At 36.3% G+C, this 25,356-nt stretch overlaps 1 protein-coding gene across 4 annotated transcripts in view; it reads right to left on the bottom strand.

Annotated features, from left to right (window-relative positions):
* The window catches only part of LOC134541626 (regulator of G-protein signaling loco), a 107,992-nt gene that overhangs the window by 40,845 nt on the left and 41,791 nt on the right, over positions 1 to 25,356 (bottom strand). For 2 of the 4 annotated variants that reach the window (XM_063385192.1, XM_063385190.1), the window contains exons 2-7: positions 21,645 to 21,782; positions 13,170 to 13,343; positions 8,821 to 9,045; positions 6,661 to 7,050; positions 6,258 to 6,455; positions 1,928 to 2,015 (exon numbers count right to left, since the gene is read on the bottom strand). In XM_063385192.1, coding sequence (XP_063241262.1) covers positions 1,928 to 2,015; positions 6,258 to 6,455; positions 6,661 to 7,050; positions 8,821 to 9,045; positions 13,170 to 13,343; positions 21,645 to 21,782 — 1,213 coding nt within the window. The remainder of the gene's footprint in view (positions 1 to 1,927; positions 2,016 to 6,257; positions 6,456 to 6,660; positions 7,051 to 8,820; positions 9,046 to 13,169; positions 13,344 to 21,644; positions 21,783 to 25,356) is intronic. The other 2 variants (XM_063385193.1, XM_063385191.1) reach the window with 1 other exon arrangement.

Raw genomic sequence — 25,356 nt, forward strand, 5'->3', positions numbered from 1 at the left:
GATATTTCAACTGATAGTTAACACATTTTTAGGGACCCGCAAAATGAAGCGTGCCACGCTACGTTGCTAAGCTGGCGCGGAGGACTAGATGACTCACCAGTAGCCGCTGGGACGAGGAAGCGAAGGAAGTGGGAGGGGGACTGGTGACAACATTCTCTCTCTCTCTCTCTCTCTCTTTTATTTTACTAGCTGCTGCGCTGGCTTTCTGTATAGGGGGAGGTCTAAAAATAAACAAGAGACCATGATTGCGAGCTTGCGCGCGCACGTGTGTGTGTGTGTGTGTGTGTGTGTGTGTGTGTGTGTGTGTGTGTGTGTGCTGTGAGCGTGTGTGTGTGTGTGTGTGTGTGTGCTGTGAGCGTGTGTGTCTGTGTGTGCTGTGAGCGTGTGTGTGAGAGACCAGGTTGTGTGTGTGTGAAAGAGAGGCCTCGTTGCTTGTGCGTATGTGTGGGGGCTGGCCAGAAATGTCACCTGTCACCGGCAGTTAACGACTTCCACTCCTCCTCCCCGTCACCCCTCACTTTTTTTTCCCCGTGTATAGCGCGCATCCTTATTTTTTTTCCTTTACTTGAGGGGAAAAAAGGATGCGCTATACACGAGTATATACGGTACTCACGTAGTTTTGCAGCACAAAATGACTTGACATAGCTACACAGTACATCGTTTGCACATTAATTAATGCCATTGCAACTTTTCCACTGTAATTCAGGCCAGGTAGAATCACATCTGGCACAGGTGATGATTAAACATACCAGACATGAACCAAACTCTCTCCAGCTTTCCGATTCCTATGATGCAAAGGGAAGGACACTCAAAAGAACCAAACAATCAAATTATTTAAATTGTTGAATGTCGTGCCACTGAGGCAGCACTCAAATCACATCATGCCGACTGAAAATGCTGTTAGAGTTCTAAATCGTCCGAAAATACATAACACCATGTTATGTAATGCAAAAAAGTTGTTCTCAAGAGTCTTAAAACAATAAATAAATAAGGTCAAAAACAAAAAGTATCACTGTGGATATGTTATCAAAATGTAAACAAACAAAAATATTTTTTCCCAAAATGGTAATTTAGCAGCAGTAAAAACATAAATAAACAATGTTTCAGTACTTTGTACCAATATTTATACAGAATGTTATTCTCTACTCAAACAAACTCATAGCTCACTCAGCAGCATAATTGTTTAAAAAACACATAAACACTGGATCAAATCTCGCTGCATGGAATTTTCAGTTTTCTCAGACTTACATAGAGATTTGTAGGTGCAATTGGCCCAGATCTACATAGAAACTAGTGTAAAGGCGTTCCTAATGTAATAACTCAGATTAATGTGCAAGTTTATATCTAGGAAATTAATAACTTGCTTGTACAGCTAATAATTAAAATTAACACAATAATATAACACAAGCACTGAAAAAAAAAAAAATTGGAATTAAATGTGAGAAAAACCAAGTTTAAATATAATTTCAATTTTTATTCAGAAATTAATAATAAAACAAAAAAATTCATAAGAATGTTAGTCAACGAAACATATGTATCTGTATGTATATGTACGTATATAATTATATGTGTGTATGTATGTGTGTGTGTGTGTGTGTGTGTGTGTGTGTGTGTGTGTGTGTGTGTATATATATATATATATATATATATATATATATATATATATATATATATATATATATATATATATATATATATATATATATATATATATATATATATATATATATATATATATATAGAGAGAGAGAGAGACATAGACAGACAAGAGAGAGACAGAGACAGAGAAAGAGAGAAAGAGAGAGAGACAGAGAGAGAGACAGAGAGAGACAGACAGAAACAGACAGAGAGAGAGAGACAGAGAAAGAGACAGAGAGACAGAGACAGAGACAGAGAGAGAGAGAGAGAGAGAGAGAGGCCAACTAACCGTCGGTGTTGCGCGTCAAAACCTGCAACCTCTTGTTGTCGACAGCACTTGCAGGAGTCTCCATCTCCACCACTTCGCTCTCGCTCATCTGCATTAACAAGAAAACACCATCATCTAGTCTGCCTCATAACATCTACACTCCATACTCCAGTACCTACAACTCTCCACCCATCCGCAAATGTACCCACATCATCCCTCTGCCACTCCGTTATCAAGAACACATTACGTTGCAAGACTAGCTAAACCATCTTCACCCTTCTAAAGCGCTGCAACCCATATCATCCCTCTCCTAATCCATAGCACAATTTTAGATTCTTAATTATTTTACCAATTACATGTAGATTATTTAACCTCTAGTTCCCTAAGAACACCATCCCTAATTATATACATCAGGTATTATGCTATAAATTTTGATTCTATTTTATCTCTTTTTTTTATCTCTAATTAGGTTGAAATATGGTCCAGCAATGTGGAATAATATTAATACTTCTGATAATGACAAAATTGAGAATATTAAAAATATAAAAATTTTTATTTTAAAACAATTTCCTTCCCTTAAATTAACTTCTCTCTCTGACCGGCAGGTCTATCTAGACTCACTCTATTCAAAACTGTTAGAGTTCCAAAATTAATTGTAAATATGTTCTGGATTATATTGGTTTAAGAGTTACACAATTCCATAGTCATTTAACATCTAGCTAACGTCCCTTAACAGAAACAATGATATTATTTTTAGACTAACAAATAACTACAATAGATTTGATGAATGTGGCCATTAGGCCACTTTAACACTAGTAATTTTTGGTAACAGTTGGTATGGTGACTAATTTTATTTAATTTGGCTAATTAATGTTAATTCAGTTGTTTACCTTTTAGTTTAGTTATTTTTAGTTTTAATCTCTCGACGAACTATTTTTGCATGCGGTGGCCGCGCGGGCGCGGAGTGCTTCGCATAGACGTAAGAAACCAAGGACAGCGCTCGAGCGCAGCGAGGTGGAAGAAGACGTGAGTGATTGTGCGCTGACGGAGCTGCTAGCCACCCGCACATGACGTATTGGCTTCTACCCGGAAGAGGGTGGGTATGCTTGAGGCATGCCAAAATTCCTGGAGGTTTAGGTGTTGTGCATTTACGAACAGACCTGGAGTGCTGTTGGTCGTATAAATATTGCAAGGTAATATTTTGTTCATATTACCTGCAGTGGCCAACGTGAAAGATGCCTTCGGTAACACACAAGTGCTGTGTGAATAACGAGGGGGACATTTACATAACGTAAGCATTTGTAATGTCCGTTAGACATTTGGGCGGAATTATCAGTTTACTTCTGCCCTTTTAGACATTTAGAGTTAGTGCATTTTGTGTTGTCACCAAAAGTTATCGGATATATGTTACGTCTATACGGATAATTGCTTTCATTACCCTCTTTTGCCATTTTATGACATTTCTGTAACTTGGCAAGCTGTTGGTGAGTCGTTGGAGTACAATGTGATAGTAGTAACGAGGTTATTTGACTGAGTACAACAAAAAATTGCGTCGTCATGATAGTTCACGTGTCTGCCAAACTTAAGGTTAACATAACATTTTACGTATTGACATTTCACCAATGTTAAGAAGACAATGTTTATAATGATGGCAACTTTTAATGCATCCCCAAGCTACAAACTACTTGGGCCCATTAGTGGATTGTTAAGGCTTAGTGGATTTTTTCTAGTCTCAAGTGCTTAGGTTTACGTATAGTTTGCCACTGTGTTAGGTAATGTACATTTCAGGATATATATTTATTTATAAATGTTTTAGGCATCTTTCAGAAATGAGCATTTGTTGTTTAATTATATAAGAGTGAAGTTAATAAGGTAAAACAAATAGTGTGCAAGCAACCGCCATAATACTATGTATTATTTGAGATTTCTCATACTGTGCTGTATTTTGCAACATTTAATAAAAATGTCTAATTACCGAAGCTTCAGGTGTTTTGTTTGTATGATATTTATCAACTCTACTTTTTTATAACTTTTATGTTTAGCCCAACACTTTTAATGGAGCCCATTAATTTTGTTTACTCTTGGTAATTTGCATGCAAAGTTTATTTTAGTGATTCTGAATACTTCGCCCTTTAATTTTATATCAGAGCAAGTGTTAGTAAGGTGGTCTTTCACTCCTTGGGAGTGTTAGCCCACATTTACTTATAAATAAAGTTAATTAATAGTCTTTGTTCTGTTTCCAGTAACTTATTTATTCGTTACAATAGCGATTTTATCTTTTTACCAAAATATTTTTATCTTAATACATTAATACTTACTCAATAGGTATGTATGTAGTCACTTATATACTAAATAATTTATGTTATTCTCAATTATCTTTTCCTGAAGATTTTAATGTTCATTTGTGTCCTTGTCCATTGTGTTTAGTACTCTTATTTAGTTATGCTACTGTTCTTTGTTATGTCATTCAACCCCTTCAGTCTCTTCAATGATGGTGTGCATTTCACAACAACAACAATAACAATAATAATTATTAAAATTACAACCCGCTAAACCCATTCTTACCTTCCACTAAGATTCAACCCAAATTCTCCCAGCTGCCACTCTATAGCGTACTGTTATCATGCATAAATAAGTTGCATTACATACAGCTAAACCCTCTCTACTCTTCCCTGAGCTGCAACTGACTCCATGCTTGCTGCCACTTCAGAGCATACTGCCATCAGCATACAGTAGCCACATTATGAGTTACTTATTTGTAATGTTTATGGTATTTAGAGATTTTTTATCAATTTTGAAATTATTTTATGGGATTTTAGTTTTAGGGTATTCCATTATTATCCAGCCTGAAAATTCTTGTGCACCCTTGCTAGGTGTTGGCAGCTTTGTTGCTCGTTACTGCATTGCATTAGCATCTTCAGTCATCCCCTGGCCTCAGCATCATGCCACAATCCCGCGAATTTAACGTCAACGCAGATTGGACTGTGTTCTTCCCGTGCCTACATACTTTACCGCAATTTGGCAGCGTCCCGGCTTAGCCACTTGTAGTGCTCTACTCATTTTTGACATATTTATTTCCTACTGGGCATTTTAACCCCCTCTGGCCTTAAACTACAGATTTTTAATCGCACAACATTCAGCCCTACTTCCATTCCCCAGTGGGAAGACTTTTTTCATGTTCCGAATCCTCTGGCTCCTGCAAAGACGCCATGAAAACTGTTTTGCCATCGCTGCAGTCAGTCAAACACTCTGTGCTCGTTGTTGTTTCAAGTTTTCAGCAGTCTGTTGAACAATTTTTATGTACGATGTAGTCAACTAAGAAGATATTTTATTTCCAAAAGAATCCTTCGAACTCAACAATAGTGTTATTATCGGTCGGCTAGCTAATTTCCCTCCCTGCGTGTTTCTTTTGTGCTATGCACCAACATGGCAGCTTTGTGTTTTCCTATTTTTCTTTTCAACTTTTCTTCTATGTCTTGAGAATATAATCCAAGCCCACATAATGGGTAAGTGAAATCCATCATTATTTAAATTCTAACTCCTCTTAACGTAAAAACTCAGTGCTGCAATAATGTGTTTTTTTTATTTGTGAGTAACACTGCATTTTTGTGTGATATAGTGAGTTCTCCATACCACCGGTTCTATGTGTATCCTCCAGTTCTACATTTATCCTCTAGTTCGTTTGTATCCTCTGGTTCTCCAGATTTCAAATGATTTTACGGTAGGCATCCCATCCATTAATTTCAATTGAGTTTACGTGTTTCTAGATATGAATTTCAAAAACAGTTAAGGAAATAAAATGTACTTTTAATTTTACATATATATATATATATATATATATATGAACCAAATAAAGTTTAAGATTCAAAGCATTCAAGATTCACATCATATTTATAAAAACTGTATAATGGCTGAACAAAATACATAGAATATTTGAAATTAAAATTAATAATAGAGTTAAATTTAAAGTGGTTTTTTATACATTTTTAACTATGTCTTATTTTAAATATATTTTTCTGATCATATATATATATTGGGTGTTGGTATGTAGGTATGTACCCTCTTTTATCGCATAATCTACGCACTCGCATAATCGTCGCACCTATATTTTAGGGCGTCAAAATTTGGATAAAAATACCTCTCGCGTAATTGTCGCATGATGTTTTTGGTCCCACTATTAGATAATGAAATATACATGTTTTACTAAACTTATCAAACAAACATAAATATGTAAAATCAGTATGATAGATCAAAACTCTATTATTACGAAAAAAAACTAGAAGAAAAAAAGCTAATAAAAGATAAAACTTAAGTAGATTGTAACACGAAAACCACATGAGAAGCACCATACCAAGCATAGGGTGACACACTGAAGGCGGTAGTTGTACTTGTGTAGAATAGGTCGCAGCACACAAGCAAGAGCCTTATCCGGTCGCGCCTTCACACCTACAGTCTTCCTGTTTGGTAGGTCTAGTCGGAACACCACACGCCTCTCCACTTGCACTTCACACCTTGCTAGCACAGAGCTGTCTTCATCCAGGCCCACCAACTGTAACAATCGCCTCAGTCTCACTTCACATTACACGCCTCTCCTCTTGTATTTCACAACCCGTATATCAATAAATTTTCTTTACAAGCCAATTTGTAATTATTTAGCAAATGTAATTGAACATGTTCTATTACTTTATAGTGAGCACTCATTAAGTGGGTGATCTAAAAATAATATTTAGTCATGAATTAGGCCACAGATGTACCTGGTGGGAAGGAGCGTAGAACACGTCGAAGGCAGAGAAGCGTAGGCCACGCTTGTCCAACTGACGCAGAACCAGGTTGCACACAGTCTCTCTGGGGCGGATCTGTACCACCGTCGTGGCCCCATCGGGCAGACACACCCGGCATAACGCGCACTCCCCACTTGACGATGACAAGGACTGGCGTGAGAAAGAACCTCGTAGCGCTCTGTCCCAGGATGCCAGAGACGACCTGCTGCTGGTGAAATCGCTGCGCATCGATGCCACATCTGCATCTTGTACGCCGTTTTCCCAGTCACCACGGTCCTTCGACTGGGAGCGATTCCTGCGGTGCCAGGGGAGCAGGGACTTGCGGCGCCGGTCCTCTGCATCGCTGCGACTCTTCTTCAGCTGCTGACCGAAACACACCTCACTCACTTCAGATATCAGATATTTTTTCACTTTCACATATGATTGCTGTGAAAGTTTTTCCCAAGTAATGGTAGTAATGAAATTAACACATGTGGTGATTACTTTACGGATGGATTTATATAAGGGTCATAACATAGATTTATTACAAAAAGATTCCCATTTATTACTAGGTATTATGTAATCTAAAATTTATGGTTTAACCGAAACTTAGGACCCAAGAGAAAATTGAAAGAGCCCTTTTGATATACAGCATATAAATGAAAAGACAGGTTCAAGTTAAAATCAAGAATTCATAGAAGAATCACATGACAACATATGGTTATATAAGCTACACAGTTATGTTTAAATATTTACAAATAACACTTAAAGGAGTAATTGAGATGGTGTTGCTTTTAAAAATAAATTCCATTAATTGTGAACATCTTTCACGCTTTCGACCCCTATCTAAATTTAACAGCAAAAAGTTTGCCACTTATCCAGTTATTGCTGTATCAGTTTTTGAAGAAATACCTTTTAAGATTAAAAAAAATTATATAAGGAAACATGAAGAGTTTTTGTCTTGAGATTAATTCGGTGGCATTCTAAAACATTAATATATTAACACAAACAATCTGAACTGAACTCACCTGTAGATTTTTTTTTTGATGTGATACTTTTTAGAATACTTCAAAATAGTTCCCAGTAAGAAGTTATGTTTTAAAATTTTTTTTGGCCCCTTGAAATACCATTAAGAATGCAAAAATATATATTGACAGATGCATTTTGAAATGCTATATAATGCAAAAACGTTTTGTCCAAAAAATACTATTTTAAATTTGTATGATATATGACAACAGCACATGCAGAAACAAGGAAAGCACAACAGCAGTCCGCATGTCTTAGAAAGAGAGAGAAAGAGTTAATTTACTTTCACACTGCAATTTAAGAGTGGAACGCTCTATAGAAACTAACATTTCTGTAAATTTTATAAGAGACCAGATTTTACAGTGAATTTTGATAAAACTGAAATAACAGCAAAATGAGCCATAAAACCAAACAGAAATGATATGAAAGTAATACACAGTGTTTACACAATTACGTAAGTTAATGTCATGATGTAAAAAAAATTTAAGCAAAACTATACACACAATCTTTCGAATTATTTTCTTTAGCAACAAAATTCAATCCAAGAAAAAATTTTTATTTTATTTTTACAACAATTTCTTCACAAACTTAACAAAATAAAAAGCTACACATTCAATAGCACCCTTACTGTTTATTTCTGGTCCGAATATAAAAGTTTGTAGATAATATGAATGGCAATGGCCAATTTTGTAAACATGCTGTATGTGTAGCAAAGGAATGTGCAACACTAAAAAATTTCCACCCCATCAACAGATTTGGCCACAGTTTACCAGACCCTTTAAAGGTGGAAGTAGCCAAGTAAGTTATTCAATAGTATTTCAGAAAAAAAAGAAGACTAAATTCAAAAATTCTATAAAATATTCCCCATTTTTTAAACAAAAATAAATAGAAGAACATGTGTTTTAATATGTTTGATTTGGTCCCAAAAAAAAGATCCACACTAAGTTTCCAAGTGTCTACATTTAACTGACTGTCACCAACATGGCCATTCCCACCATCACGGTCTGAATTCTGCGACAAAAAAAAATTCCATTTATGTCCTAATTAAGTCATCAGAAAATGGTCTACAATAACATGCAAAAAAAGCTTTGACTTTACTTTTAAAAAATTAGAAAATGAAATACACACCTTGTGAGTGGGTCGAGAGGGTTCGGGCGCGTCAATGGCCTCCAGAGCCAAGTCCAGGCCGCGGTACGGCAGGACCTCGCCAGACAAGTCCCGCATAAGAACCTCCTTGTACAGCTCAGACTTGATGAAACGAGGATATGAGTCAAACTTCATTAGGTTGAATATTTGCTTCTGCGCCTGAAGGAACAGCGAGGGGGCTGCCTCGTCGAGACCCTCCTGTGTCTCCTGCCTGCACACACACAAAACACCCAGCACGCCCACGTGAGAGAACTTTGAAAAGTCACCACCACCCACGTGCCGGCCGCCGCCACCCGTGTGCAGGCCACCAGAGCCAATCTCGGCGACCATCACATTGTACTCTCCATATCATAACACAGGTAGAGGACTGGATGCTGTACTGCTGAAGTGTCTCATGTTTATATTGAGGTTGGGATCCAACGTTGACAGATTTATACTACCCGGCTTGTAAACATTAAAATTATTATTTTGTTTACTTTCAAAAATTATAAGTTTCAATAATTTTTAATTTTACCCTTTTTTTTAAGACCATAAAATAGAATATTTTAACTTAGTCCATTTAAATGTTACATGAGCTTTGCATTTTTTAGAGGATGCAATTTTATTTTTAGGACATGTGTGGGGGGTCAATAGAAGCTTAACCTCAAGTTTGTGGGGTCGCCACCCTTGTCACCCGGCCGCCATCTTGGAAAAAGGTGTGAAAACACTTTTTTCGCGATATCTCGGAAACTAAGCGTCTTACAAAAAATTTGTAAAGTCATAATTTGTAGCAAATTGTTTTTCCTACAAATATGTTTATATAACTTTTTGTCCTAAATGAAAAATTAAAGAAGTTATAAGCAAAAAAGTGAGAAAATGTTTATAAAGATTTTTGTTTTTGCTCTATAACTTTTTTTTATACATTTTACAAAAAAATTAGCTCAGACCAATCTTATAGATGATCTTTTGAGGAAATTTTTTCCCTATAATTTTTTTTTATTTCATTCATTTAAAACGCTGTTACAGTGCTCCAAAATTGACCGGGTTCGTCAATGCTCATGAGAATCCGGTGAAAACAAAATGTTTAACTTATTTTTGATTATTTTTTTTATTGTAAATAATTTCTTACAAAATTTTTGTTAAATTGGTACAACTTTACTTATTCATTCCTATCTCTTTTCTTTACCATAGAACTTACCAGCTGTTTCTTCTACCTCATTTTATTCTCTTAGTTGTGCTACATATTTTGCCACGTGTAGACGTATTGAAAATTGTGGATATTATTTTCAGTTCAATCAAACTGTGAGTTTTGTGTGGTGAAATTTTCATATAGTTATAAACATTGCGACTTTTTTAAAGTGTGAATCATGAGTGATTGTTTTATATGTAAAAACCTTTTGGGGACATTAAAGTTTGAACTGTAAAAGCTAGAGGAGTGAAAACTTTGCTTGAGCTAGCAAAATTCAAAAACAATGTGGATAATGAATTATTTTTACAAAGTGTTTCTGAAGTAACTGTTCATATTCCCTGCTATCATTATTATAGTGATAGTCGAACAGATAATGTTGTTCGTCGTCTCAGCTGTAGCAGTTCATCATCTTCAGTATCAGAAAACCTAGATACTGATTTAGATTTCTCAAACTATTGCTTTATTTGCGGCAAATTATTCCAGGATCAGAGTGACTTGCGTCAAAGCCGTCAGAGGAAAATATGTAATGTATGTCATGAAGGTACAAAAAAAAGCATTTTGGACCTTGTTCTCAAACGTTCTGATGACAAGGCAAAGAGCATAGCTGATCGCATAGCTAATGTTTCTAGCTTAGTCAATGTTGGAACTAGGTATAACAAGGATTGCAGCAAGCAATTGTACTCCAAAAAATGGAGTGACGAAATAAGACATGATGAGCGCAAAAATAACATTGACAATGCTATGGAGGATGTTTTTGCTTACTTGCATGAGAATAGTGAAGAATGCCAATTTTGACTTGCGAATTTAATGAAATCCATTAAAGGAGACTACATTCCAGAGAAGCGTACGGTCATTGAACGATTAAAAGCAAAGTACAAGGATGCCATTGTAATCTTTAACGAAGGTAAACAAGACATCATTATCTGCTTTAAAGGTTTTATATACAAAGTTATATCGAAAAGATCATCTCATAAAAAAAATGATCCTCAAGAGGAGAAATTGCAGAAAGTCAGAGATGCAGCTGCAATTATTTTGGGAGACATCCGTTCACGGCGCTATGAAACGAATCAGTATCCACCTTCAGATAATTTTTTAAAAGAAGTTAATTCTTTAATTCCTGAATCTTTACCAGTTCTACTTTCTGGAATCATCTGTCAATCAAAACGTAAGTCGTTGGTTGCAGCACAAAGAAAATGTACATCAATTGCTCACTCCATCATTGGAGAAACTCGACCTGCTTCATTATTTCACCGCTACTACTTGGGGTTGGATCTTTTTTATATAAAAAATATGGTTCCAGTAATCTCATCAATGTTCTTTCAACATTAGGTTTCTCTGCGTCTTATAATTCTATTTCATTGTACGAAGATTCCTGTGCATTTCGTCCAGCGCGTAATATTTTACCTCATGCCTTCTCGCAATTTGTTTTTGACAATGCCGATTTTAACAGCAACACAATTGATGGTAAAAATACTTTCCATGCGATGGGTGGAATTCAAAGTATTACACCGTATGATAGTATTGAAGCTGATACCAGTTTACCACGTGTCTCCAAAAGAATACCAGCTTCAGCTAAATCTACTTTAGGGTTAGTTCCTCTTGCGTCCTACTCAAAAGGCAAAACAATTGGATTGGGTAAAATAAATGTTTCATTAATCGAAAATATCACATCACCAGCCAAAAAGATTGTTCCTCGTCCTTGTGACTTCATGTGGCTATATGGTAAATGGTCTTGTGCTTTAAACATTGGTGGATGTAACAATTTGCTACAAATTATGACTTTACAAATTTTTTGTAAGACGTATAGTTTCCGAGATATCGCGAAAAAAGTGTTTTCACCCCTTTTTCGAAGATGGCGGCCGGAGGACAAGGGTGGCGACCCCACAAATTTGAGGTTAAGCTTATATTGACCCCCAACACATGTCCCAAAAATAAAATTGCATCCTCTAAAAAATGCAATATTCGGTCCTTCAATTGTAACATTTCAATGGACTAACTCTATTTTATACATTCTAAAATAAAAAAATTATTTACTCAACAAATCATTATTTCACAGAAAAACTATTTGTAGCAGTCAGTCACTATTAATGACAAAGCATTCCATTAATTATGTGCTAGGGTCAAACGGAGCAACATTTTTAATGTAAAATTAAATAAAAATTTTGGTACAAACAAGATGATGTCGATCAGATCAGATGATGCTCAAGATTAAATACAAGGAAATGTATTTCCACATTTCTCATTACTAGGGACCCCAAAAAACGGTACATAAAACTTACGAAAAGCAGTGTTAAAATAAGGCAAAAATGTTGCAAAACGTTTGTAATAAAACGTAACACATTGCGAAAAATCTGTGTAAAAATTGACGTTGGCTCTAAAATTAAGTATCAAATGATTTTTTGTCTTTAATGTCCTTAAATTTTGCATTCTTTACCCTAAAAACTCAATTGTAAAAATAAATGGTATGTCTGATGAAAAAGCCTCTTTTTTTGAGAAAAAAAAATTAAAATTTAAACTTTCTGAAATTTTTTCCTATCCCTAGATTGTGTAAAACAAAGTCACTATCCGCGTCTGTTTGTTCACTTACCCTGTTTTATCGCATAATCGTTGTACCGATATTTTAGGGCGTCAAAATTTAGATTATAAAAAAACTTCTATGCCTAATTTGGTATTTGTAAACCTTGGTAAACTATGCTGCCTTGTGGCTTGATTACCTTATTTAAGTTTTTTGTCACGGTGTTTATGTCCCGCCTTATCATTTATTTATGTATACTCAAGCATTTGTTTTAAGCGTTTGGTTGTCATCAGCTATAAGATACTGCCCTGTTTACTGGCATGCTTGTTGAACTTTGCTTTATATAAATAAAAGGATACTTTTGCTTACATGATTAATATCTCAAAAACACTTTAGCTCTCTGTCATTTTCCCTAATTGAAGGGGAATACTTATTTATTTTGTGCACGCCCATCTTGCACACTACTTTTCGTGAATTTGTAGTCTGTTTGAACTTTGGATTCAAGCAGGCTGCTACTTCTTTAATGCAATTCATATTAATATCTTGTTCTAGTTTACAACTAAAAGTAAATTAATTTTTACTTATGATAACCAATAAAATAATGATAACAACATGAGAAAAGTGAAAAAATGGAGCCACATGCAGCACTTGCCTGGCATGAGAGTCGACATTTACAGGCTCCAGCGCACCCAGGCACATGTGTTGGTCGAATATCTGGTGTGCTACCTTCTTGCGCATCAGAGGGTCATTCAAGCCACGATAGCGCTCGCACGCCACCCAGAAGTAGATGTTCTCGTGACTGAACTCCTTCTTCAGGAACTCCTGTCAGTCAAACATGCTCTCACTGATCTGGCACCAACCCACAGTCGTTTCACACATCCATAACTCACCACCCATCAACAACCAAGTGGCCATGGTTATTCAATGTAAAAAATGCACAAAAAATATTTTTGTATGAGTTATTAATTTGGGTAAGTACATTTTCTTGAGAACTTATTAGTACATTGGCAGAGAAATCTTTTTTTGTACAAGAATATTTCTGGTGCTTGCATAATTTATTGTGAATATGAAATTGTGTGTACAGAGAATTTCATAGCATGTGCAGTTCATTAATTGGGGTCTTACCTTTTAGAAGGCACTGCAATACTGTATCAGTATTTTACTTACAATGTCAATTTTGATATATTCACCTATTTTAAGGATTTCCTAGCACTTGCGAACAAGGTGGAAACAGTATTTCTTTATTTCAACTGGAGTTTGTTCACCAATAGTTTGGGTCTGGTGCAAATAGTCAACTGCAATTTTGTGCTTATTTGGTGTGTTTGCATTCTTAATTAATTTATATTTCTCCTGTTCCATGCTGAGCACACACATGTAACCATGGATGATTATTTATTTATTAATGATGCACCTGATTGTATTTTTTGCAGTTTATGATGACTTGCATATACTTTTTTTACTTTAACCTTGAATTTCCCCTGCTCAACTTTTGTTTGAGATTAGTTTTTTCAAATGGACTCGCTGGGTCTCTAAAGCTAATTTAACAGTTTTTCATGTTTGGTTATATTTAATGCTTTTTGCTCAGCCCCGGGATCTGGTGCAATGTTGCACAAATACAGTTCAAAATGTTTTCAAAAGCATTTATAAAGTACGCAGTAAGCAAAAACTATATTACTAGCAGCAAGAACTAGAATTTTACATCCAGCAGGAGAATTATATAGGAAAATACTGGAAACAAAGCAAAAAAAACTAACATAATTATAATACTCTGCCATGTTACGTATGTCATTTATGCCAATGGAAATTAACTATGACCACTAAAGAACAAACACCTATTCACATATTCATCCCTATGAAGGGACTTCATCAACTCACATTTTGAAGTTCCCAGGTGTACTGTTTATCACCCCTCTTTCCCCCTCCCAATCCTTCCCCGCTATGTTAGGGTTTTCAGCTTTCCCCTCTTGCGCCAATGTGCCTGTGCGCGGTGTGTGCGTGCAGAGCATAAATGAACATCACCCCCTGCTGTAGGTCTCATTCACATTTTAGCATTCATTTGTGTTTTAGGACTCAGAGTTATGTCTGGTTAGGGATAGGCGATGTGATTGAACAACAACGCATGGCAACATTAAGTGATGATTGTTTGTAATAGTGTTGTAGGAGTGGCCTACCTATTAATGTAAAGTTCAGCATTGCGTAATTATTGGAACTCATTCTTAATGTTTAAATCACTGCTTAAATGTTTGTTTGGCATAACACTGGTTATGTGTTGTTTAGTAACAGAGTTTTCTCTTTGAGCATCTCTGTGCTTTGCACTTTTGCCATGTTAAGTAGCATTACATCATGCTTGCTTGGGCAATATTTATTGACAATTGTAATTCTGCATATTATAAAGCTAACTCAGGAGTTACTCAAGGTGAAACTCTATCACCAATTTCTTTGTGACTGATTTTATTTGTTTTAGTGGATTTTTCTTGACTGTTGCATATGTAGGTTCGGCAAGAAGGCTGTGGATCTTTGCTTCATAGTCTGAAGTATTCATGACCACTGTCGCATTTCCTTTGTCTGCCTTCAGAATCACAACATCTTTGTCACTGCGGAGTCCTTTCAGTGCCCTTCATTCTTCCCTGCTGATGTGTTGTGTGGGAGGCTTGGCACTGCGTAGTACTCTTGTTGTCTCTGAGCGTGTCTTGCCTGCTGTGGCTGGAGGCAGGCAACTGATGGCATCTTCTACTCCAGAAATAATATCTTCTGTGGGAATTGCCTTAGGCGCGTCTGCGAAGTTCATGCCTTTGGCTAAACGAGAAACACAAGCTTAATCCAGATGTTTGTTTCAGAGATAGACAGCAACTCTGTTTTTGTCCAAAGCAAGTGAAATCTTTTTACAGAGTGTGTTGTGGAATGGCACAGGGTTGTACAGTATAGGCTTGTTGTGCTGTTATTCTGTCCAGAGTATCCAAAGTTGCAGGTGATAGTTGACTGGCAAGTATCAGGTGCAGGTTGAAAAGCTCCTTTGAATTAAAATGCAAATTTCTTCTGGTCTGATGTATTCTTTCTCACAGGATAGCAGATACTGCAATGATTTCGACCAATTCCACACCATAGCCAACATCAGACAATATGAGAAAAGATACATTCCAGAATCATTAGAAATATTAAAACACCCAGTAAACATAAATAGAGAAGATGGCTACAAATTAAGCAAAATATGGAAATCCACTCTTAGTAAAACCTCAAAACCTAGCTCTGCATCTAACAAAAGACAGGTCGCCACTGGGCAACTATTTCATAAACATTACAAGTTACAAACTTACAAGTTACAAGTCACAAGTTCACAAGTCACAAGTTCTGGGAAATGTGATTCATAAAAAAAAGTCTCGTAACTTGTAGAAGTTGGTTTGCTTGTATCAAATTTTCACAAGTCACCTGTTTTATTCACAAGTTGTTTACATGAAAATGGAGAGTGCATGAGTAGCAAAAGATTTGAAATTGGCAGTACATAATGAAAAAAAATTAAAGAGAACAAGGATACCTTGTACGGACAGTTTAGTGATACTTTGACAAAAAAGGATAAAAGTGATGCGTGGAAGCAAATATTTGATTTTGCGGTTAGTATTGGAGCAGTAAAAAAAGAAAAGGGTTGGGAATATTTGAGAGAAACTTTTGGCCAACTTTGAGACAAGCAACTATGGTGAGTTACAGTAAATTCTTGCCATATTTATACAGTGAAATGAAAACTGAAGAGATTTAAATTACTATCATTTGTTTAAAATATTTTATTTCCAGAACAAAGTAGATAATGCGAAACAAACTGGGGCAGCAGGTGGAATACATGCCAAGTACAATGACATTGACATTGTTCTTGACATAATTGGGAAAGACTCGCCAACTATAACAAGTTTGGGTGTACCTGAAACATGGAGCAATGCATCCACAAATGTATCAGAGGAAAAACGTTTCAACTGCTCAAGGAGATGAATAGTGTGATGATGATTGTCATACTTCAATAACACAATTCTCAAAAAAAACTGAAAAAGGCATCTGTAAGTACAACATTATATAATAAAAAAATTTAATTGTATAACTAAATTTTTGAAACTATTATGGGTAATGTAGAGAATCACTACTTTTGGATTCAACTAACCCAAAATAACCTATGGAAAAACATAATGTATTGCAAACTATTTAACTAAAATTTAAACACTTTAAAATTGTCAAAACATAACCTAATCAAACATACTCAGGAAAGGATGTTTTTAAACAAACCTAACCTAACAAACCTCTTTTTTTTAAACCTAGTGTACCTCGCACACAACATAGGACGGTAATTGTGGATATAAGTTACTCATGCAGAATGACAGAACTGTTAGGCTTAGATGAAAGATTTGTTAATGAAATATGTTTTTATATGTGGGAGGTACATTACGTAAAAAAATTAGTTTATTTATGATAGTTTAGCTTACGTTGGTAAATGCCCATTTAGGTTAGGTTAGTTTTGTTAAACAAATTCCCTACCCCAATTAAGTTAGGTTGAGTAGGTTTTTACAGTATATAAATTGTCGAAACTTTGTGGAAATTAATTTTAGTAATATGTGGTTTGCCTTTTTAGGTTAGCTGGGCCAGGTTAGTTTAATTAATGTATAACAGTTATAAGTCCATAAGTACCTAAATACCAGAATTAGTGCTATTATTGACTTCCTTTGCAAGTTTTTTTTTAGTGATCTATTGATTAGGTTAAATTTCAGTACAGTTTAAGAAAATGCACACATGGTATTTTAGAAACATGCAAACAATGTCTGAACATTTCAATAGCCCCTGTGTTTGATAAAATAAATTGATTATTTGAATGTAAGTAAAATATTGAGGGCATGAGAGAAAAAATTAGGCGGAGATCATTTTCATAACATTTTGTTTTACTATCTCTAAATGTTTTTGCAATTTAAAGTTGTTGAGTAGTCATGCCATTTGCTGACATTGATATGACTTTTACATAGCACATAACATAAACAAGTAAACTAATGAAAAACTTCATTAAATAATTAAATGTCAGGCCTACTATTGAAATATCTTTAGGTATTTAAAATCTACTAGTACAATATTCTTAAGACAAAGAAGTTTACTAACAATGAACACAAATATAATTATTTTTCTGCTGCAGTTACACTTTTTTTCTTTCAGTTGCAGCCCACTACAAACATGAACGAGAAGTATGAACAGCAAGTTCAGAACATGAAATTGTTAAATGAAAAACTGAAAGTGGAGATACTAAAACTTGAAAAAAAAAAAACTTGGTATTCTTCCAAATTACACATTGTGCGAAGTTGTTGGAAAATGCAGTTATAATTAATGGGAACACTGTTGTTGATGAAAATGTGTGAATCATACTTTTGTTTATCTGTAAACACAATCTTTTTACTTGTAATTGTAAGCAACTTTACTTCACCATATAAAAATTAGTGTTGCAAAATATGGAAATTTGATTTACAAACTGTCGAATCTTATGAATGAATAATCATACCAAAATTGTTCTGCATTTATTAAGTCTGTATAGTTTATCTGCATTCAAATGTATCTCAGCCTGTTACCATTTTTTAAATACCTTTCCATGAAACAGATGAAAAAAAAATTTTCCTTCCAAAAAGCTCCCATAGCCATCTAGGGAAATTGTTTTATTAACTGTTGTAACCTTAACTGTGCCCCAATTCGTGGAGCAGGATGTTCTTCATTAGCACCATATTCAACTTCATCTTCATCTTGTAACTGATTGCCTGCTCCTTCATCAGTGTTTGCTTGATACATTGCACAATGTAGTACAACACTTAAAAATGTTGGCTGCAAATGTTGGACTAACTCGTAAGTAATTAAGGCAAGGAAATTTTTCTTTTAGTATGCCCAAGGAACATTCTACATACCTTCTAGTTGATTTGTGAGCCCTATTGAAGCGATTAATTATGGGATCATTTGTGACGTTTGCAAAAGGAGTAATAAGCCATTCCTTCAAAGGGTATCTTGAATCTCCACCATCCATTCGGTGACAAAATGTGCCGTTTCTCAAATCCCTTGCATCATGTACACTACCAGGCCAGTTGGCACTTACGTAGTAAAACATGAGATCTGGTCCATAGACCACCATGCAATTTATGGAATGTCTTCCATGTCTGTCCACAAATGCTGCTTCATTTTCATGAGGTGCATCAATTTCAATTAATGTTCCATCAACTATGCCTACGACTTGAGGCATCCCTGCTGCATCATGCAATTTTGCAGCTAAATGGTAAACATCTACTGGGCCCTATTTCATAAACATTACATGTTATAAACTTACAAGCTACAAGTCACAAGTTCACAAGTCACAAGTTCTGGGAAATGTGTTTCATAAAAAAAGTCTCGTAACTTGTAGAAGTTGGTTAGCTTGTATCAAATTTTCACAAGTCACCTGTTTTATTCACAAGTTGTTTACATGAAAAATGGAGAGTGCACGAGTAGCAAAAGATTTGAAATTGGCAGTACATAATGAAAAAAAATTAAAGAGAACAAGGATACCTTGTTCGGACAGTTTAGTGATACTTTGACAAAAAAGGATAAAAGTAATGCGTGGAAGCAAATATTTGATTTTGCGGTTAGTATTGGAACAGTAAAAAAAAGAAAAGGGTTAGGAATATTTAAGAGACACGTTTTGGCCAAATTTGAGACGAGCAACTATGGTGAGTTACAGTAAATTCTTGCCATATTTATATATCATTTGTTTAAAATATTTTATTTCCAGAACAAAGTAGATAATGCGAAACAAACTGGGGCAGCAGGTGGAACACATGCCAAGTACAATGACATTGACATTGTTCTTGACATAATTGGGAAAGACTCGCCAACTATAACAAGTTTGGGTGTACCTGAAACATGGAGCAATGCATTCACAAATGTATCAGAGGAAAAAGTTTCACTGCTCAAGGAGATGAACAGTGTGGCGATGATTGTCATACATACTTCAATAACACAAATCTCTAAAAAAAAATGGAAAAAGGCATCTGTAAGTAGATTAAATAATAAAAAAAATTAATTGTATAACTAAATATTTAATACTATTATTATTTAATGTAGAGAATCACTACTTTTGGATTTAACTAACCCAAAATAACTTATGAAAAAACATAATGTATTGCAAACTATTTACCAAAATTTAAACACTTTAAAATTGTCAAAACATAACCTAATCAAACATACCCAGGAAAGGACGTTTTTAAACAAACCTAACCTAACCAACCTCTTTTTTAAAACCTAGCATACCTCGCACACAACATAGGATGGTAATTGTGGATATAAGTTACTCATGCAGAATGACAGAACTGTTAGGCTTAGATGGAATATTTGTTAATGAAATATGTTTTTTTATATGTGGGAGGTACATTAGGTAAAAAAATTAGTTTATTTATGATAGTTTAGCTTACGTTGGTCAATGCTCATTTAGGTTAGGTTAGTTTTGTTAAACAAATTCCCTACCCCAATTAAGTTAGGTTGAGTAGGTTTTTACAGTATATAAATTGTCGAAACTTTGTGGAAATTAATTTTAGTAAATTGTGGTTTGCCTTTTTAGGTTAGCTGGGCCAGGTTAGTTTAATTAATGTATAAAAAGTTAATGCTTTATTTCTTTTTGTCGGATGCTGCAATAAATGACCAATTTCTTGCAGAAGTTCTTCTAATTTTTGTAAACTCATCCTAAAACATTCATTGTATTCATAGTATGTGACAAAGTTCATATTTATTCTCTCCTTGAAAGTCCTTTGCCTTCTAACCTCAACTTCTATTTCTTCATCTGAGTCAGTAAAAACAATGTCCATTGTTTGTACTAACAAAAGTACTACATAATTCAAAAGAGATTCACATTCAGCAGAAAGGTTTTTAACCTCTACTTTCAACTCGAAGTTAGATTTACAAAACTCAGAATGCTTGTAGAAACTTAGGGGTTTGCTACAAGTATTTACTTGTGAAATTTGGTTTATGAAATGCTATAAATTTTTCGCTTGTAGAAAACACTTGTAAATTGTTAAAAACACTTGTACTTTGTAGTTTGTAACTTCTACTTTTATGAAACAGAATTATAGTAATTTTCACAAGCTACAAGTGATTGACTTGTAAATTGTAGACTTGTATATTTTATGCAACAGGGCCCTGGTTGGCCACTGATTTGCCAGCACCCCCAGCCAATCAAAGAAGCTCAGCTCCAATTGGCCAAACCAACAGGCCAACCAGATGAAAGGAAGGCTGTGATTGACTCACGCTGCAGCCAATCGAGGAAACAATCCCCTCTCAGGCAAGAGTATTAAAAAAGCAGGAGAACTTGTAATAACCTCAGTAGGTAACTCTTTGAGAGAATCCTGAAAGAGCTGTAACCTTGGAAGCTTCCCGACTAAGATGAAGGTTGTGAGAACATTCTCAAGCCACCCTTTGCAGGTATACAAGGCGAAGCCAACCTGCATCGAAAATTAAAGTTAATAGAGATGAGTCCAGCTGAGAAGATGGGGCGAACAAGCGAGAGGACGAGACAGTGGACGATGCCAGCGAGTCGAGATCACGACAGTGAAAGTTTGGACAAGCGAGGGTCTGGGCGAGGGCAGTCGGAGTAGCAGAGAATCAGTGGGCAAGCAAGGACGCGTCTCTTTGGTAGCGATACCCTTGAGAGCTAATAGCAAGCCAGTTGGGCAATGTATAAAGGAATTCGCAATAGTGTTACAGCACGTCATGCAGGTACGAGGTCGAAGGTGTGTTTGAGAACTGAAATGCGAGGAAAGAGAATATTGGTAGAGTGAGTCACTATGTAGACGAGCTCCAGTGCTGGGTGTACATGGTGATAAAATTAGTTTCTGTACTTGGACACTAAACTGGTCACAATTTACAAAATAATGTTTAAAAATTAAGTAAGTTAATAAACAGATATTTATATAACTGGAATATCATTTCCATATGACACTATCTCACAGATTTTATAAAAGTATGTTTTTTAGATTGGTAAAAATAGTAAATGCTTTTATATGAACACACACAAGAGACCACAGCAAATAATTTATGTTGCAAACAACAGCTTGGTCCCTGCACTGTGAGTAACAGGAGGTAAATGGCCAAAGTTACCGCAAAGGTGTGAAGTCCCGCTGGGTCGTCCAGCAGCCTCTCCAAGGAGCTGGCCCAGCCGGCAACACCCCCATCCGTGGGCTGCCGGTTGCTGGCATCGTCCTCTCCTGCTGCCCGGGGCTGATGTTGGTCCGTGTGCTACAACACCACGCACAACCACCCTCAGTACACAGCAATCTGATTACACTCTCTCTTAGCTACCAACAACCCAAAAAGTGTGTAATTTTGAGGACACAACTTAAGCAAGAATAAATACTATTACAAATTTAAACTTTATAGTTCTTTCACCCAAAACATATTCTTAGCTATGCTTTTGAACATACACACATTATACCATACTCATTTTTTGGCAGAAATTATTAAATGTAATTCCTAAATGCATTTCACATTTACGTTACTTTACAGACTTCAACTTTTGAATTAGTGAAAATAATGTTGACACAAAAATTACCTAACCACACTGTTTGGACTTGTAAATATTGTGTGTAATTTAGTGAATAGTGTTTGGAAACATTTGAATTTTGAACTTCCCGCGCTGCTTACTAGCAGCGCCAAGTTTTTCAAGTTGGCTGCCTGCCAAGGTGGGTAGCCCTGCAGCTTCCGGCAACGAAGCAACAGTTGATGTTGAACCATCATGGCGGTAAGTTGTGCTATCGTGCACGCTTGATGCCAATCGAGTTGTTTGCGAGTGCATCATAATTAATTGTGTCATTTTTATCTGGATTTTACAGTCTTGTACGTCGCTAGACAAAACATTTGGTCCTCCGGGCCGGTAAGTTCCGGTTTTTTCTGGTGTTGTTTGAAACGTGATTCGTGTGCACGTGGTAAACAATCACACTTGGTTCATGTTATTTCGTGCACTATACTTTCGTTATTTAGAGTATTTTCATGGTCAATATCTCTTCGGCAACGTGTTTTAGAAGAAATTCGCAGAGATTTAGCAATCTAAGAAACTGGTATATTTTCTTTGTTTTCGTGGAATATATTTCGTGTTGGGGTAATGTTGTATTATTTATCGGCGTCTGCTCATGTTTTTAGTTGCGTTAGGTGTTTTTGCTGGATATAAATTTTGATTTGCTGCGTCTAACCTTGGTTATATTGGTCTTCGTTGTGTTTATTTCTTTGTTGTGCCTTTTTGGTTATTTCGTCCTTTGCTTCTGTGTGTGACCATGGCAGATATAGGCTCGGCACTCGTGCGTATCCAACTAGCAGAGGCTCGGCTAAAACGTGCTGTCGACCTGTCTCAAAGTGTTGTTGACAATGCTTCTAAGCAAGGATTGTTTCGGGCCACAGATCGTGATCTACCCCAAGTCCGTGATAAGTTTGAGGCGGATTTTGTGGTTCTTGGGGCAACACAAAATTCTGACATCAATCTCTCAGAACTGACGGCACGTATGGACGATTTCGAAGAGAAATATTTTGAAGTCATGGCGACGGTAAGTGCCCTGGAGGGGTGTTCGATGGAGAGCTCAACATCGTCAAGGCCCAAGGTGAGCAATTCTAGGGTGGCTTTACCAAAAATTACGCTTCCAAGTTTTGAGGGTAGCATTAAAGATTGGCCTAACTTCTCCAACCTATTTTGCACTCTCGTTGCTAACAATAGTGACCTTTCATCTGTTGAGAAACTGACTTATCTGAAAACTGCTCTCAGTGGTGAACCCCTCAGCATGATTCAGGCCTTGCCCATGTCTGAAGTAAACTTTGATGTGGCTTGGAAACTACTTGTTGGTAGGTACGAGAACAAGAGGCTCATTGTGTCTGTGCATGTGGAGGCTTTACTTCAAGCACCCTCTGCATCAGCTGACTCTCCCAAGGCATTGCACCAACTGTTGAACACTGTTACAGAGAATGTGTCTGCTCTTAAGGCCCTGTCTGTCCCTGTAGACCAGTGGGATCTGATGCTGCTGCCCATTCTATGCAAACGTTTGGATACTGCCTTACAAATACAATGGGAAATGACATTAACAGACGAGTTTCCCACTCTTAGTAGTTTCACTTCGTTTCTTGAAAAACATTGTCGTGCTCATGAGGCTGTGATAGCTTCCCGTTCTAGGAGTTCGGGAAATCAGGTTCCCAAACAGATGGCTCAAGGGTACCAAAACAGCTGGAGGCAGTCTCGAGGTCAGTCTGTACACACATTAGTACGTTCTCCACAGTCACAAAGTTGTCTCTTGTGTAGTGACATTCATGTGGTTAGGTCATGCCCTATCTTCTCGCAGGGTAGTCCCAAGAGACGATATGCAATAGTAAAGGAGCATAAGTTGTGTCTGAATTGTCTTTCCCCATCACATCCATCAAATTGGTGTCCATCTAAGTCATCATGTCATCATTGTAAGGAACGTCACCATTCCATGCTGCATTTTGGGGGTCAGCGATCAGATGAAGACTCCATCCCATCAAACTCAGACAAGGAACCACCATCATCTGGCTCTAATCCTGCCACTGTTGCAGTAACTGCTGCTAAACCTACTTCAACAACAACAATATTGTTGTCAACTGCTAAAGTACAGATTTTTGATTGTTCTGGTGTGCCTTGTGTTGTACGTGCTTTGCTAGACACTGCCAGTCAAGTCAGCTTTATCACCGAACAGTGCCTACAAAAGCTCCGGCTGGTTCGCAGACAGGCCCATCTTCCAATACATGGTTTGTCCAGTACACCTGTGAATGTGGCTAAATCCTCCACATCAGTTGTCATCTCCCCAGTGGGCAATCCAGATAATCAGTTTGCCCTGCATGTATTTGTGTTACCACGCATTACCAATAACTTGCAGAGTTGTTGGAAAATGCAGTTATAATTAATGGGAACACTGTTGTTGATGAAAATGTGTGAATCATACTTTTGTTTATCTGTAAACACAATCTTTTTACTTGTAATTGTAAGCAACTTTACTTCACCATATAAAAATTAGTGTTGCAAAATATGGAAATTTGATTTACAAACTGTCGAATCTTATGAATGAATAATCATACCAAAATTGTTCTGCATTTATTAAGTCTGTATAGTTTATCTGCATTCAAATGTATCTCAGCCTGTTACCATTTTTTAAATACCTTTCCATGAAACAGATGAAAAAAAAATTTTCCTTCCAAAAAGCTCCCATAGCCATCTAGGGAAATTGTTTTATTAACTGTTGTAACCTTAACTGTGCCCCAATTCGTGGAGCAGGATGTTCTTCATTAGCACCATATTCAACTTCATCTTCATCTTGTAACTGATTGCCTGCTCCTTCATCAGTGTTTGCTTGATACATTGCACAATGTAGTACAACACTTAAAAATGTTGGCTGCAAATGTTGGACTAACTCGTAAGTAATTAAGGCAAGGAAATTTTTCTTTTAGTATGCCCAAGGAACATTCTACATACCTTCTAGTTGATTTGTGAGCCCTATTGAAGCGATTAATTATGGGATCATTTGTGACGTTTGCAAAAGGAGTAATAAGCCATTCCTTCAAAGGGTATCTTGAATCTCCACCATCCATTCGGTGACAAAATGTGCTGTTTCTCAAATCCCTTGCATCATGTACACTACCAGGCCAGTTGGCACTTACGTAGTAAAACATGAGATCTGGTCCATAGACCACCATGCAATTTATGGAATGTCTTCCATGTCTGTCCACAAATGCTGCTTCATTTTCATAAGGTGCATCAATTTCAATTAATGTTCCATCAACTATGCCTACGACTTGAGGCATCCCTGCTGCATCATGCAAT

Source organism: Bacillus rossius, assembly GCF_032445375.1.
Source record: "Bacillus rossius redtenbacheri isolate Brsri chromosome 4 unlocalized genomic scaffold, Brsri_v3 Brsri_v3_scf4_1, whole genome shotgun sequence".
Taxonomy (NCBI): domain Eukaryota; kingdom Metazoa; phylum Arthropoda; class Insecta; order Phasmatodea; family Bacillidae; genus Bacillus; species Bacillus rossius.